Raw genomic sequence first — 13718 nt, 5'->3', positions numbered from 1 at the left:
AACAAGGAAAGTACTGCACTATAGCAAAAACAATAATGTTAATTCGGATATGCCAATTGTGTAACTGTAAATATGAAATTTATGGCACAAAAATAATAATTGAATTGTTGTGTCGTTCAGTGAAAGAGCACATGCCCCTGATCCACAAGTACTAAACATATTACAGATTCTCATACTCACTCTGTAATTTCTAAAGGAACAACTTTTGTGGGTTGGGGTCGGCCAAAACTGTTGGCTTCAGATGAACATTATGGTACAGGCACTGCGCTCCCAATCAAGACTATGAAAAGACAAACCATTTTACAGACACAAACAAATGCTGGGTCCCCAAACCTCGACCATGAAAAGATTATATTCCCAAGTACAGACCAAAATGCAGGGTTCAGTGTGAGTCAAGCTTACAATTGGATGTGAGCAAAAATAAATGAAAAACTGATCAAAATCTTTCATAGAATGTATCGCTTGGGCACTCTGAATGAGTTGCAACTACAAAAAAAGGAATTATTGTATCATAGTACTGCCCAGGGGTGGTGGAAACAGTCAAACCCCCCCAAAAATGTAAAGATAGCATCACTCAAGTAATTTTGCCTCCATCACTTCATCAGAGGTCAGGCACAGAGGTGTGGGAGCTCGGACGGTCCAGGACAGGTCCACACCTCTTTGCAGGAATCTTGGGCTCCAGCAACGTACAGCAGCACTTCAGTGGCCATCTTTCCTTCAGACTGAATGTGAAGAGACTACACTGACTACTGCCCTCACAAATAAGTGAAGGTCCTACCGGGAAGCAGATAGGCTAGTAGTGGAATACGTTGAGCAATTTGGTTGAACATGGACGGATGGACTGAAGAAATCAGAAGAGAGTAAAGACTGAGGCTTGTGAACGGTTTCATTTGCTGTTTATAACACATTTTAAATCAGAATATGTACACAGGGTGAGATAGCTGAAGACGGCAACTTCACACCAGTTAGGAGATAATCAACTAAAGTAATATTGACATTATCACACACATTACACAGGACAAAACAGTGGGACTGTCATGGTCCTGTTTTGCCACTCCTCCCCTCCCTCTTGTTTTTGTGTTTGTCTGTTTCCTCACCTGGGCAGAGCCATCAGATCTGCAACCTGTTACGCACCTGCATCCAATCCACAGCTCGTTACCTGCACCTTGTGACCTGTACAAGAAGCCTGGCTCTTCCTCCACACGCTGCCAGTTCGTCAGTTAAACTACCACAGTTAGTTTGGCTTTAGCTTCTGTGAGTTTGGTGAAGATTTTTGTGCCTTAAATAATTTCTGTCTTTTGTCCAGGACCTGTTTGTCTGCCTGCCGTGCTCTGTACCTGCATGTTCGTCCACCTACTGGCCTGCCTGTTATCCATCTACCAGCCACCAACTCACCAATGCAATAAATGTCCTTTTGTGCACTTTCCAATTTGTGTTCTGCTTTTGGGTCCTAAACCAAACCGTGACAGGGACATCATCTAAAAAGGTTGGCTCAGGATCTAAATGACTGCAGTACAGCCTATAGTCACCCAGGTGCGCTCACAATACAAGAATTGGGAAGAGTTAAGGTATTTTCACTTCATACTCTCAAGTACCATGAGTTAAGTCTTGCTCATCGAACAATGTCTTTAGTTCATGTCATCCTCACGCTGATGGCCAAGAAACACCTCCTGCTTACGACATCCAGACTCCTGCTTGTTCTTCCACCTGCATCCTCTCAGACAACTCATCTTCTTTCCAAATTGAATGTGCAGTTACGTGCTGCCTTAGATAGATGGCGCCATAGGGACATGCTCTTTTCACCTAAAAGTCCATCCACTTAACACACCACATACATAAAGTCAGTGTAGCCAATTTGGACATTCTGAAGTTGTGGACAGACCCATTTGCAGGAGTGCTGTCAGTGCGACTCAAAGCTCGGGGTTTCGGCAGCAGTTTTGTCTTGAAACTATGACGCCTGCGACACATGCTCATATCTATACTGCTGCAGAGGAAATATCAGAAGTCTGACGTCACTGTAGGGCTTATGGCAAGCAGCTAATACATGGAAACAGTAAACTTTACATTTTAGTGTTCAGACTTGTCATCAAACCTTTGAAAGTTTAATTTTCTAGCCATTTCTTTGAACATGATAGTCTGTAATTTTACAAAGTGAGAGATGGAGTGAAGTCTGAATGCAAACAAATTCCTCCCACTTTGACCTCTTAACCCCCGCCTTAACCGAGTGCATTTTCTCCAGTTCAGCTTTACCCAAATCTAAAAGCTCACAGCCTATAGGCCAATGTTAAGCCTCATTTGAAAGCTAAGACCTACAGAACTGATCAAACGGATCTTTTGACATTTCTTTTCATTGGTGTTTGTTGACACTTTTTTTCCAGAAGGCTTTAGATTTGGGTAAGGCCAAACCGGAGAAAATGCACTCAGTTAAGGTGGGGGTTCAGAAACAAAAAGCCCTTGTTAGTTTGCAAAATGAGGAGCGCAGTTTGTCTGACAGTTTATACAGGTTTAAACCTAAAAACGAGTTCTGAGTGAGGGCACATCATTGGAATCAAAGAGTTGCCTCCCATTTTTGTTCTGGTTCTGTTGATGCCAAACAAATCATCTCCTTTGCTTTTCAGAACAAACTCACGATTCAGAGGAAATGCTTTATCTCACAAACTAACAAATGGGAGAGTTTGTTCTGGTGATGAATGAAGTCTCTGGAGTAAAGGAAACAGGGGAGGGGGGTAAAGTGTTCTATTGAAGTGAATGCGATGTTTCAATGAGACGCTGTGGGATCTGAGGCAGCTCTCGGAGTTGTCTAATTCTGCGGCAACAAACACAGCATGCACGTCGATCCGGTGAGGTGCGCCATCCTTTTACAGGCCTCAATCCTGTCGCTCCTTATTTTCTAAATCAGGAAAAAATAGTTTATGCACAGACCAAAAAAACTGTGGGACATTACATTCTGACACCCAGAATAACATTTGCAGATCCATGAGGTTTATTCAGTTTGTATGGACTGCCTCATGTTTGCCCAGTTAAACGTGGTTAAATGACATGAGTGAAGTATTTACCTGAGTCACTTTTGGCTTCTGGATGCAGTGCACGTATGGTTTAGGAGTTTGCTGTATTTGGTTCAATTGTGTTTTGTAACAAACTACACAGTCCATCGAAGGCTGTGGGCACAAAATAAAGATGCACACATTTATTTTCATTGTAATTTGCCCCTATACATAATATCAATACAGAAATGAGAATTTTTGTTAGAACTCAAACAACACACCTTTAAATACTTTGGTTTGTAGTTCACAGGTGAATTCTCTTTCCACTGATTCACAAAGTACACAATTAATATGGCTTTCAAACTTACTTTGCTCTTTATGAAGGGACAATTTTGTACAGAGTTAACGGTTCCTTTGAGACACACGGTCGGCTTCAGGAGCAAATGCTCGTACACGTATTTCGATTCTGTTCCTCCAGACTATAAAAGACAGAGACCATTTTGTTACAGACAAAACAAAACGTTCGGTTCAGTCTTGTTTCGACTGGATGTGAGCTAAAATAAAGAAGCAAAATGAACCAGAACCAGAAAACTCTTTCCTGAAAGACAAACTAGATGAAGGTGTTGTCTTGGACCAAATGAAGTCTTAGTTACCAAGTACTAGTCTATTATTCTGTACCGAATACGCTACAACCAACTCTTAAAAAAACACATGTAATGGCTTCAGTATCTGAGCTGTTGCAACAGAGTTTTTTTTCATAGTCATTTTATTTTAACCTCTTTTTTCATTGGGATTACATTGAGCCCATGTCAAAATGAAACAACCCTTTTTCTTACTAATGTATAATCTGTATATGAAATATTTACCTGCTGCTCTTGTTTGTCCATTGTCCTGTTATAGCGAAAAAGACGAGGTACAGTGATCTGTGAGTTTAGGTACTCAAGGGCCAAGTCCACTCCTGTCCTGTGAAGTGGAGTTACAATAGTCACATTGTTCACGGGGGGATCTTGGGCTCCACAGAGCAATGCACAAAACAGCAACAGCACCACTGCAGCCATGTTCTCTGTCGAGTGAAAATGAAATTTACTTCACGGTTTGCAGTGATGTCATACTCTTTCCATTCCTGGATGGTGTATTTAACTGTACTTTGAGAGATGTTCAAATAAAAAGATTGGAAATCTTTTTATAACCTGAACTCACAGTTCAGTGTTTTTATAACCTGAACTCTCCAACCTGAACTCTCGGTTTAGTGTTCTATACAGAGGACCCGAAATATGGAATATCCTGCCAACTCCTCTCACGGAGCTTTCCCCAATTCAGTTTAGAAAATCTCTTAAATCTTTGCTTCTGAGTGATTGCTATTTTCCTCTTGGGATCCATTTCTAAACCCAGCATTGATGTAAGTTGTATTGTGTTTTCTGACAATGTACTTTAATTTACTTTTTTTTTTTTTGACAATTGCATGCCTCACATTTGCTTTTAATTTTAACTTATGGAGGTTGCCACTCATTAAGCCCCTTGAGGGTTTTTAGCAACCTCATATTTGTGAAACCAGATGTAATCATGCTATTGTTTTATTATGTGAAAATAAATCAAATCAAATCAAATCAACCTAACCCAGCTTTATACTTCTCCACTTCTCTTTATACTTCTTCTGCTCCACAATAGTCTCTTAACAGACCTCTGAGACCATCACAGAGCAGCTGTGCTTGAACTGACAGTAGATTACACACAGGCAGACTCGATTTAGTCATTAGGTCAACATGTGATCATTCAGAAATCATCAGGCAACTTCTGAAGGCAAATAGTTGCACTAAAAGGAAAGGGTGCCTATACTTTTGCACATCACAGTTTTTATTTATAATAAAAAATCTAAATCATGTATAAATTTCATTTCACTTCATGATTATGTGTCACTTAGTGTGTGTCTACCACATACAATTTCAATTAAATATTTTTATGTTTATGGTCCATAGTATGGCAAAATGTGGAAAAGGGGTGCCCATACTTTTGCATACCAGTGTATATGCAAATGAAGTCATTCTCACCAGGCTACAGTACAAAAATTCCTTCATTTCTTTGTATGAATTGTACGACTATACTTCAATAAGAAACGCTGTATATTGGCGTTTTTCATATTAAACCTCATGATAGCTATTTTTTAAATGTACTTTTAGCAAGAGACCTTTCTACAATAACATTTATACATCTTTGCGAAACCATACATCGCTCTCGGCTTTGTCCACTGTCCAGAAAAGGCGATAATGGTGAGGCACAGCAGTGCTGGAGTTTAGCTGCTCCAAGGCCAGGTCCACTCCTCTCCTGTAGCCCACGGGGAGGTCATTGTAAGGATTCTGGGCTGCAGCAACAAACAGCAGCGCTGAAAACAGCAGCAACGGCAACACAGCGGCCATTTTCTTTTCAAATGGAAGTGGAATGAAACCCAGACTATGAGCACACACAACCTTTGGCCTCAAAACAAGTCCAGTTGTGTAAAGCGTTGGTAAATATAATAGCACTTCTTTATAGGTAACATCAGGAGGGGAGTACAACAAGGAGGTGTCTTGTCCCCGGCACTCTTTGACTTTCACAGAGTCACCAGAGGCTCCATCAATCACATCTGTACGATTCCACACCGCGAGACTTCATTTGGTCAGTCTGCCATTTCGTATTAAGTCTGACCCTGTGGAACTCATTACCCACAGAACTGAAAACCATGTCTGAGTTTGAAATGTTCACTTCAAGGGTTAAGTCTTGGCTGAAAACAAACCAAAGCTGTTTCCATTTGTAAATAGCCCTGAGTCTGTGTGAAAGGATATGTGATCATGTATGTACAGTATGTGTGTGACAGCTTTATTGTAACTATGTTGATGTTGCATCGTTCCTGACAAATAAATAAATACAACAACAAAAAACAAGCAATTACGGCATGACTGGGTCAGACCTGTGCTCTTAGGTGAGTTACAAATGTTTAAAGAACAATTGAAGAACTATTGGTGTTGAATATCTTTGAGGATGCAGAATGATGTCAAGTTCACATTGTGCTTTTAACAAGGACCCCAGGAAGACTAGCTGGCTGTAAAGCACAGCTAGTGGGGATCCTAATAATAAATTAAACTATATCTCAAACTCAGACGGGGTGCTCAGTGAGAGGTAAAGTTTAATGATGTCTGCAAAGTGACGCACACAAAGTGACAGCAGAAACAGTCCCGCTGCATCTTGGATTTACTGTGATGTGAGTTTACAGGTCAGAAGTGTGCAGCTCCTTAAAGATCGGCACAATCTTCAAAAACAATGAATTCACGTCAAAATAACTGCCAAACAGAACTGCTTTCATGAATAAGGAAATTCTTTTAATGGGCTTCAGTGGTTCTGAAATCTGTCACATTTAGTTCCATCGGCAATAGAGTATCGTTCCGCTCCATTAGAGTATCGTTCAGCTTCATTAGTGGAGTAAAGATCCGCTCCATTAGAGTATCGTTCAGCTTCAATAGAGTATCGTTCCGCTCCATTAGAGTAAAGTTCAGCTCCATTAGAGTATCGTTCAGCTCCATTAGTGGAGTAAAGATCCGCTCCATTAGAATATCGTTCAGCTCCATTAGTGGAGTAAAGATCCGCTCCATTAGAGTATCGTTCAGCTCCATTAGTGGAGTATCTTCCGGCGCACTGGACATTTGCACCTCCCTTCCAGTGAGGTAGGACATGCTCTTACACTTATCATTCCTGGTCTTCCATATTTCCTAATTCAAGAGCAAAACAGATGTTAGGACTGCTCAGACATAAATCTTCAGTTCACCATATCCTTACACCCACATTGAGCTCACTGTACTCTGTTGTATGGACCTCATGCTTTCTGGTTATTGTATCTGGTGTTCATCTAATTGACCTTTCGCAAAAGCACAGCTCCAAGTGGAATTTAGCAGATGTCATGATAGCCTCTTCCCGCGGCACTTAAAATGTGAAATATTCTTGACTCAAAAAGTTTGCATGCAGTGTTTTTCAGGTAGTTTTTCGACTTTGAAATAACTGTTTTGGGGCAGGATTCTGCGAAGTCAATAACATCTAATCTGCCTCAGTGTGCACAAAGTGGCCTTGGTTAAACATTGTGATTACTTTGATGGTAGTCGAAGTGAAGTAGTTTACCTCAAAACACAAAATACAAGAGTGAAGTAGTTACCTCCGTCACTTTTGGTTTCTGGATGCAGTGCACATATGGTTCAGGGCTCTGCTGTATTTGATTGTCTTCTGTTTGGTAACAAACTACACAGTCCATCAAAGGCTGTGGGCACAAAATACAAGATACACACATTTATTTTCATTACACTATCAATACTGGGATGAGAATAGTTAAAGTATTTGATTTGATCTCAAAATGTCAACTTCATAGGGACACAGTGTGATTATATCTCTATAGTCTAATAACACTACCTTTAAATACTTTGGTTTGTTGTTCATTGGCAAATGCTTTTCCTCTGATCCCCAAAGTATTCAATTAGTATGGCTTTTAAACTCACTGTGTTATCTTTGAAGGGACAATTTTGTGGAGAGTCAACGGTTCCTTTGAGACACACGGTTGCCTTCAGCAACAGATGCTCGTACACAGCTCCATACTATGAAAAGACAGAGCGTTTTGCTACATACAGAACAAAACATTAGTTTCAAAGTCTTGTTTCAATTGGATGTGAACCAAAACAAATGAGCAAAATGAATCAGAGTTTGTTCTTTTGTTTCCTTACTTTGATCAGACACACACCAACCTCCAATGTGAATTTTGTAAATTAAAAATGTGAACTGCTCAAATAAGAAAAACTAGGGGAAAAAAGTAACTGTTTTTTTTATATGATTGAAGAAAAAAGAGATGAAGTTGTCGTGTAGGACCAAAGTAAGTCTTAGTGAGGTATTAGCCAACGACAAGCTGGCTACAGAATAGGCTACAACAACTAAGTGAGTCCATGGTTACTTTTTTTTTTACTTTTCTCTATTATTTTTTGTACACTGTGTATATTTACCCATTGCTGTGTTCCGGGCTCTGTCCTGTAAAAGCGATAAAGGCGAGTCACAGCACTCAGGGAGTTTAGAAACTGCAGGGCCAGGTCCAATCCTCCACTGTTGCCCACGGGGGGATTATAAGTGACATCTTGGGCTGCAGCAACACACAGCAATGTGCAAAACTTCACCAGCAGCAGCACTCTGGCAGCCATCTTCTCTTTAGACTGACTGTGAGCTGTATACCCAGGGTACAAGAGAGCAAACACAACAACTATCTCCATTCGGGGGAGGATCAAGGCCATCCTAACATAGCCCCACGGAAATCCTATTATGGAGTAGATTCTGAATGGAGGTATGGATCTTGGGCTCCAGCAACGGACAGCAGTGTGGAGAAAAGTAGCAACAGCACTACGGCAGCCATCTTCATTTCACATGGATGTGGACTGAAACACAGGCTAAGAGCACACACAACCTTTGGCCTTCGAAACATGTCCCATTATGAGATGCAACTGGTTTGATGAAAAAAGGAAAAACAAAACAGTTTTATGTTGGAGAATTCTTTTGATTAACTACAGTGGTTTATTACACCCTCCGAGATCGGGTGAGGAGCTCAGTTACCCGGGAGGAGCTCGGAGTAGAGTCGCTGCTCCTTCACGTCGAAAGGAGCCAGCTGAGGTGGCTCGGGCATCTGTTTCGGATGCCTCCTGGTGTTCCAGGCATGTCCTAGTGGGACAAGGCCTCGTGGAAGACCCAGGACACGGTGGTGGGACTATGTCTCCGAGCTGGCCTGGTGTCGCCTCGGGGTCCCCCCAGAACAGCTGGAGGAGGTGTGTGTGGATCGGGAAGTTTGGGCATCTCTGCTGAGACTGCTGCCCCCGCGACCCGGCCCCGGATAAAGCGGAAGAAAATGGATGGATGGATGGACATTGGTTTGATTCGCCTTTCCAGGTACCACCAGATCATCAGGACTAAAATGCTTCTCAGTCATGTCAAAATGATCATTAGATTGTGTAAACCATGTGCAACAAGGAAAATACTGCACTATAGCAATAACAGATTTTCAAACTCACTCTGTAATTTCTAAAAGAACAACTTTTGTGGGTTGGGGTCGGCCAAAACTGTTGGCTTCAGATGAACATTATGGTACAGGCACTGCTCTTCCAATCAAGACTATGAAAAGACAAACCATTTTACAGACACAAACAAATGCTGGGTCCCCAAACCTCCACCATGAAAAGATTATATTCCCAAGTACAGACCAAAATGCAGGGTTCAGTCTGTGTGAGTCAAGCTTACAATTGGATGTGAGCAAAAATAAACGAAAAACTGATCAATATCTTTCATTGAATGTAGTTTGGGCACTCTGAATGAGTTGCAACAATAACAAACAAAATATTGTATCATAGTACTGCCCAGGGGTGGTGAAAACAGTCAAAACCCCCCAAAAAGGTAAAGATAGCATTACTCAAGTAATTTTGCATCCATCATTTCATCAGAGGTCAGGCACAGAGGTGTGGGGGCTCAGACGGTCCAGGACAGGTCCACACCTCTTTGTAGGAATCTGGGGCTCCAGCAACGCAGAGCAGCACTTCAGTGGCCATCTTTCCTTCAGACTGAATGTGAAGAGACCACACTGACTACTGCCCTCCCAAATAAGTGAAAGTCCCACCATGAAGCAGATAGGCTAGTAGTGGAATAGGTTGAGCAATTTGGTTGAACATGGAGGGATGGACTGAAGAAAGCAGAAGAGAGTAAAGACTGAGGCTTGTGAACGGTTTCATTTGCTGTTTATTCCCAAACACATTTTAAATCAGAATATGTACACAGGGTGAGGTAGCTGAAGACAGCAACTTCACACCAGTTAGGAGATAATCAACTAAAGTAATATTGACATTATCACACACAGTACACAGGACATCATCTAAAAAGGTTGGCTCGGGATCTAAATGACTGCAGTACAGCCTATAGTCACCCAGGTGCGCTCACAATACAAGAATTGGGAAAAGTTATGGTATTTTCACTTCATACTCTCAAGTACCATGAGTTAAGTCTTGCTCATTAAACAATGTCTTTAGTTCATGTCCCTGAACTCTCAGTTTAGTGTTCCATACAGAGGACCCAAAATATGGAATATCCTGCCAACTCCTCTCACGGAGCTTTCCCCAATTCAGTTTAGAAAATCTCTTAAATCTTTGCTTCTGAGTGATTGCTATTTTCCTCTTGGGATCCATTTCTAAACCCAGCATTGATGTAAGTTGTATTGTGTTTTCTGACAATGTACTTTAATTTACTTTTTTTTTTTTTGACAATTGCATGCCTCACATTTGCTTTTAATTTTAACTTATGGAGGTTGCCACTCATTAAGCCCTTTGAGGGTTTTTAGCAACCTTCCATCACATTTGTGAAACCAGATGTAATCATGCTATTGTTTTATTATGTGAAAATAAATCAAATCAAATCAAATCAACCTAACCCAGCTTTATACTTCTCCACTTCTCTTTATACTTCTTCTGCTCCACAATAGTCTCTTAACAGACCTCTGAGACCATCACAGAGCAGCTGTGTTTGAACTGACAGTAGATTACACACAGGCAGACTCGATTTAGTCATTAGGTCAACATGTGATCATTCAGAAATCATCAGGCAACTTAAGGGTGCCTATACTTTTGCACATCACAGTTTTTATTTATAATAAAAAATCTAAATCATGTATACATTTCATTTCACTTCATGATTATGTGTCACTTAGTGTGTGTCTACCACATACAATTTCAATTAAATATATTTATGTTTATGGTCCATAGTATGGCAAAATGTGGAGGCTACAGTACAAAAATTCCTTCATTTCTTTGTATGAATTGTACGACTATACTTCAATAAGAAACGCTGTATATTGGCGTTTTTCATATTAAACCTCATGATAGCTATTTTTTAAATGTACTTTTAGCAAGAGACCTTTCTACAATAACATTTATACATCTTTGCAGAATCCTTACATCGCTCTCGGTTTTGTCCACTGTCCAGAAAAGGCGATAATGGTGAGGCACAGCAGTGCTAGAGTTTAGCTGCTCCAAGGCCAGGTCCACTCCTCTCCTGTAGCCCACGGGGAGGTCATTGTAAGGATTCTGGGCTGCAGCAACAAACAGCAGCGCTGAAAACAGCAGCAACGGCACCACAGCGGCCATTTTCTTTTCAAATGGAAGTGGAATGAAACCCAGACTATGAGCACACACAACCTTTGGCCTCAAAACAAGTCCAGTTGTGTAAAGCGTTGGTAAATATAATAGCACTTCTTTATAGGTAACATCAGGAGGGGAGTACAACAAGGAGGTGTCTTGTCCCCGGCACTCTTTGACTTTCACAGAGTCACCAGAGGCTCCATCAATCACATCTGTACGATTCCACACCGCGAGACTTCATTTGGTCAGTCTGCCATTTTGTATTAAGTCTGAACCTGTGGAACTCATTACCCACAGAACTGAAAACCATGTCTGAGTTTAAAATGTTCACTTCAAGGGTTAAGTCTTGGCTGAAAACAAACCAAAGCTGTTTCCATTTGTAAATAGCCCTGAGTCTGTGTGAAAGTATATGTGATCGTGTATGTACAGTATGTGTGTGGCTGAAAGAGTTTTATACAAATGTTGTATTAATGTATTTTATTATTGTAAATTGTGTAGAAAGGCCCAACCAGGGACATGAGCTGCGAATTAGCACTAGCTAAAAGCTCTATATATGTCGCATCGGCTGCAAAGCCTTATTGTAACTATGTTGATGTTGCATCGTCCCTGAAAAATAAATAAATAAAAAAAATTTAAAAAAAGCAATTACGGCATGACTGGGTCAGACCTGTGCTCTTAGGTGAGTTACAAATGCTTAAAGAACAATTGAAGAACTATTGGTGTTGAATATCTTTGAGGATGCAGAATGATGTCAAGTGCACATTGTGCTTTTAACAAGGACCCCAGGAAGACTAGCTGGCTGTAAAGCACAGCTAGTGGGGATTCTAATAATAAATTAAACTATATCTCAAACTCAGAGGGGGTGCTCAGTGAGAGGTAGTTTAATTATGTCTGCAAAGTGACGCACACAAAGTGACAGCAGCAACAGTCCCGCTGCATCTTGGATTTACTGTGACGTGAGTTTACAGGTCAGAAGTGTGCAGCTCCTTAAAGATCGGCACAATCTTCAAAAACAATGAATTCATGTCAAAATAACTGCCAAGCAGAACTACTTTGATGAATAATGAAAGACACCCAGTATATACTGTATGTTAGGAAATTCTTTTAATGGGCTTCAGTGGTTCTGAAATCTGTCACATTTAGTTCCATCGGCAATAGAGTATCGTTCAGCTCCATTAGAGTATCGTTCAGCTTCATTAGTGGAGTAAAGATCCGCTCCATTAGAGTAGAGTTCAGCTCCATTAGAGTAAAGTTCAGCTTGATCAGAGGAGGTTTCACCTCCAATAGAGGCTTGATGGCCCTGTGTTCTGTACCCACACCGGACGTAGACAACACTATTCCAGTGAGGTAGGACATCCTCTTACACTCATCATTCCTGGTCTTCCGTATTTCCTAATTCAAGAGCAAAACAGTTGTTAGGACTGCTCAGACATAAATCTTCAGTTCACCACATCCTTACACCCACATTGAGCTCACTGTACTCTGTTGTATGGACCTCATGTTTTCTGGTTATTTCTGGTGTTCATCTAATTGACCTTTCACAAAAGCACAGCTCCAAGTGGAATTTAGCAGATGTCATGATGGCCTCTTCCTGCGGCACTTAAAATGTGAAATATTCTTGACTCAAAAAGTTTCCAGGCAGTGTTTTTCAGGTAGTTTTTCGACTTTGAAAAAAACGTTTTGGGGCAGGATTCTGCGAAGTCAGTAACATCTAATCTGCCTCAGTGTGCACAAAGTGGCCTTGGTTAAACATTGTGATTACTTTGATGGTTGTCGAAGTGAAGTAGTTTACCTCAAAACACAAAATACAAGAGTGAAGTAGCTACCTTATTCACTTTTGGTTTCTGGATGCAGTGCACATATGGTTCAGGAGTTCGCTGTATTTCATTGTCTTCTGTTTGGTAACAAACTACACAGTCCATCAAAGGCTGTGCGCACAAAATACAAGATACACACATTTATTTTTAATACCATATCAATACTGGGATGAGAATAGTTAAAGTATTTGATTTGATCTCAAAATGTCAACTTCATAGGGACACAGTGTGATTATATCTCTATAGTCTAATAACACTACCTTTAAATACTTTGGTCTGTAGTTCATTGGCAAATGCTTTTCCTCTGATCCCCAAAGTATTCAATTAGTATGGCTTTTAAACTCACTGTGTTATTGTTGAAGGGACAATTTTGTGGAGAGTCCACGGTTCCTTTGAGACACACGGTTGCCTTCAGCGACAGATGCTCGTACACAACTCCATACTGAAAAGAGAGCATTTTGCTACATACAGAACAAAACATTAGTTTCAAAGTCTTGTTTCAATTGGATGTGAGCCAAAACAAATGAGCAAAATGAATCAGAGTTTGTTCTTTTGTTTCCTTACTTTGATCAGACACACACCAACCTCTAATGTGAATTTTGTAAATAAAATATGTGAACTGCTCAAATAACATAAACTAGGGGAAAAAATGTAACTGTTTTTTTTATATGATTGAAGAAAAAAGAGATGAAGTTGTCGTTTAGGACCAAAGTAAGTCTTACTAAGCTTTTAGCCAACAACTAGCTGGC

General features: G+C 40.6%; 1 protein-coding gene and 1 long non-coding RNA gene across 2 annotated transcripts; both read right to left on the bottom strand.

The window, feature by feature from the left end:
• Positions 1-2614: 2614 nt before the first annotated feature.
• LOC306977458 (uncharacterized protein) lies at positions 2615-4037 on the bottom strand. Its single transcript, XM_079575773.1, has 4 exons — positions 3851-4037; positions 3353-3463; positions 3057-3158; positions 2615-2890 (listed from the first exon to the last, which is right to left on the bottom strand). Exons 1-4 carry the CDS (start codon positions 3869-3871, stop codon positions 2801-2803), a joined length of 324 nt encoding a protein of 107 aa, XP_079431899.1. The 5' UTR covers positions 3872-4037; the 3' UTR covers positions 2615-2800.
• A 3123-nt stretch (positions 4038-7160) lies between these two features.
• Positions 7161-8198, bottom strand: LOC306977419. The gene is made up of 3 exons (XR_013793834.1): positions 7994-8198; positions 7499-7594; positions 7161-7263 (listed from the first exon to the last, which is right to left on the bottom strand). It is a non-coding gene; the product is annotated as an uncharacterized lncRNA (long non-coding RNA).
• Positions 8199-13718: the final 5520 nt, after the last annotated feature.

Source organism: Gobius niger (genome assembly GCF_951799975.1).
Source record: "Gobius niger genome assembly, chromosome: 18".
NCBI lineage: Eukaryota > Metazoa > Chordata > Actinopteri > Gobiiformes > Gobiidae > Gobius > Gobius niger.
Note: the sequence above shows the minus strand (reverse complement) of the source record. Positions and strands in the feature narration are given on the sequence as shown.

Coding starts and splice junctions, on each gene's coding strand:
- LOC306977458 (XM_079575773.1), bottom strand. CDS start 3,871: ATGGACAAACAAGAGCAGCAG. Junction 3,159..3,352: donor GTCCCTTCATAAAGAGCAAA/GTAAGTTTGAAA, acceptor TTGTGCCCACAG/CCTTCGATGGACTGTGTAGT. Junction 2,891..3,056: donor AGAAGCCAAAAGTGACTCAG/GTAAATACTTCA, acceptor TTCCTGATTTAG/AAAATAAGGAGCGACAGGAT.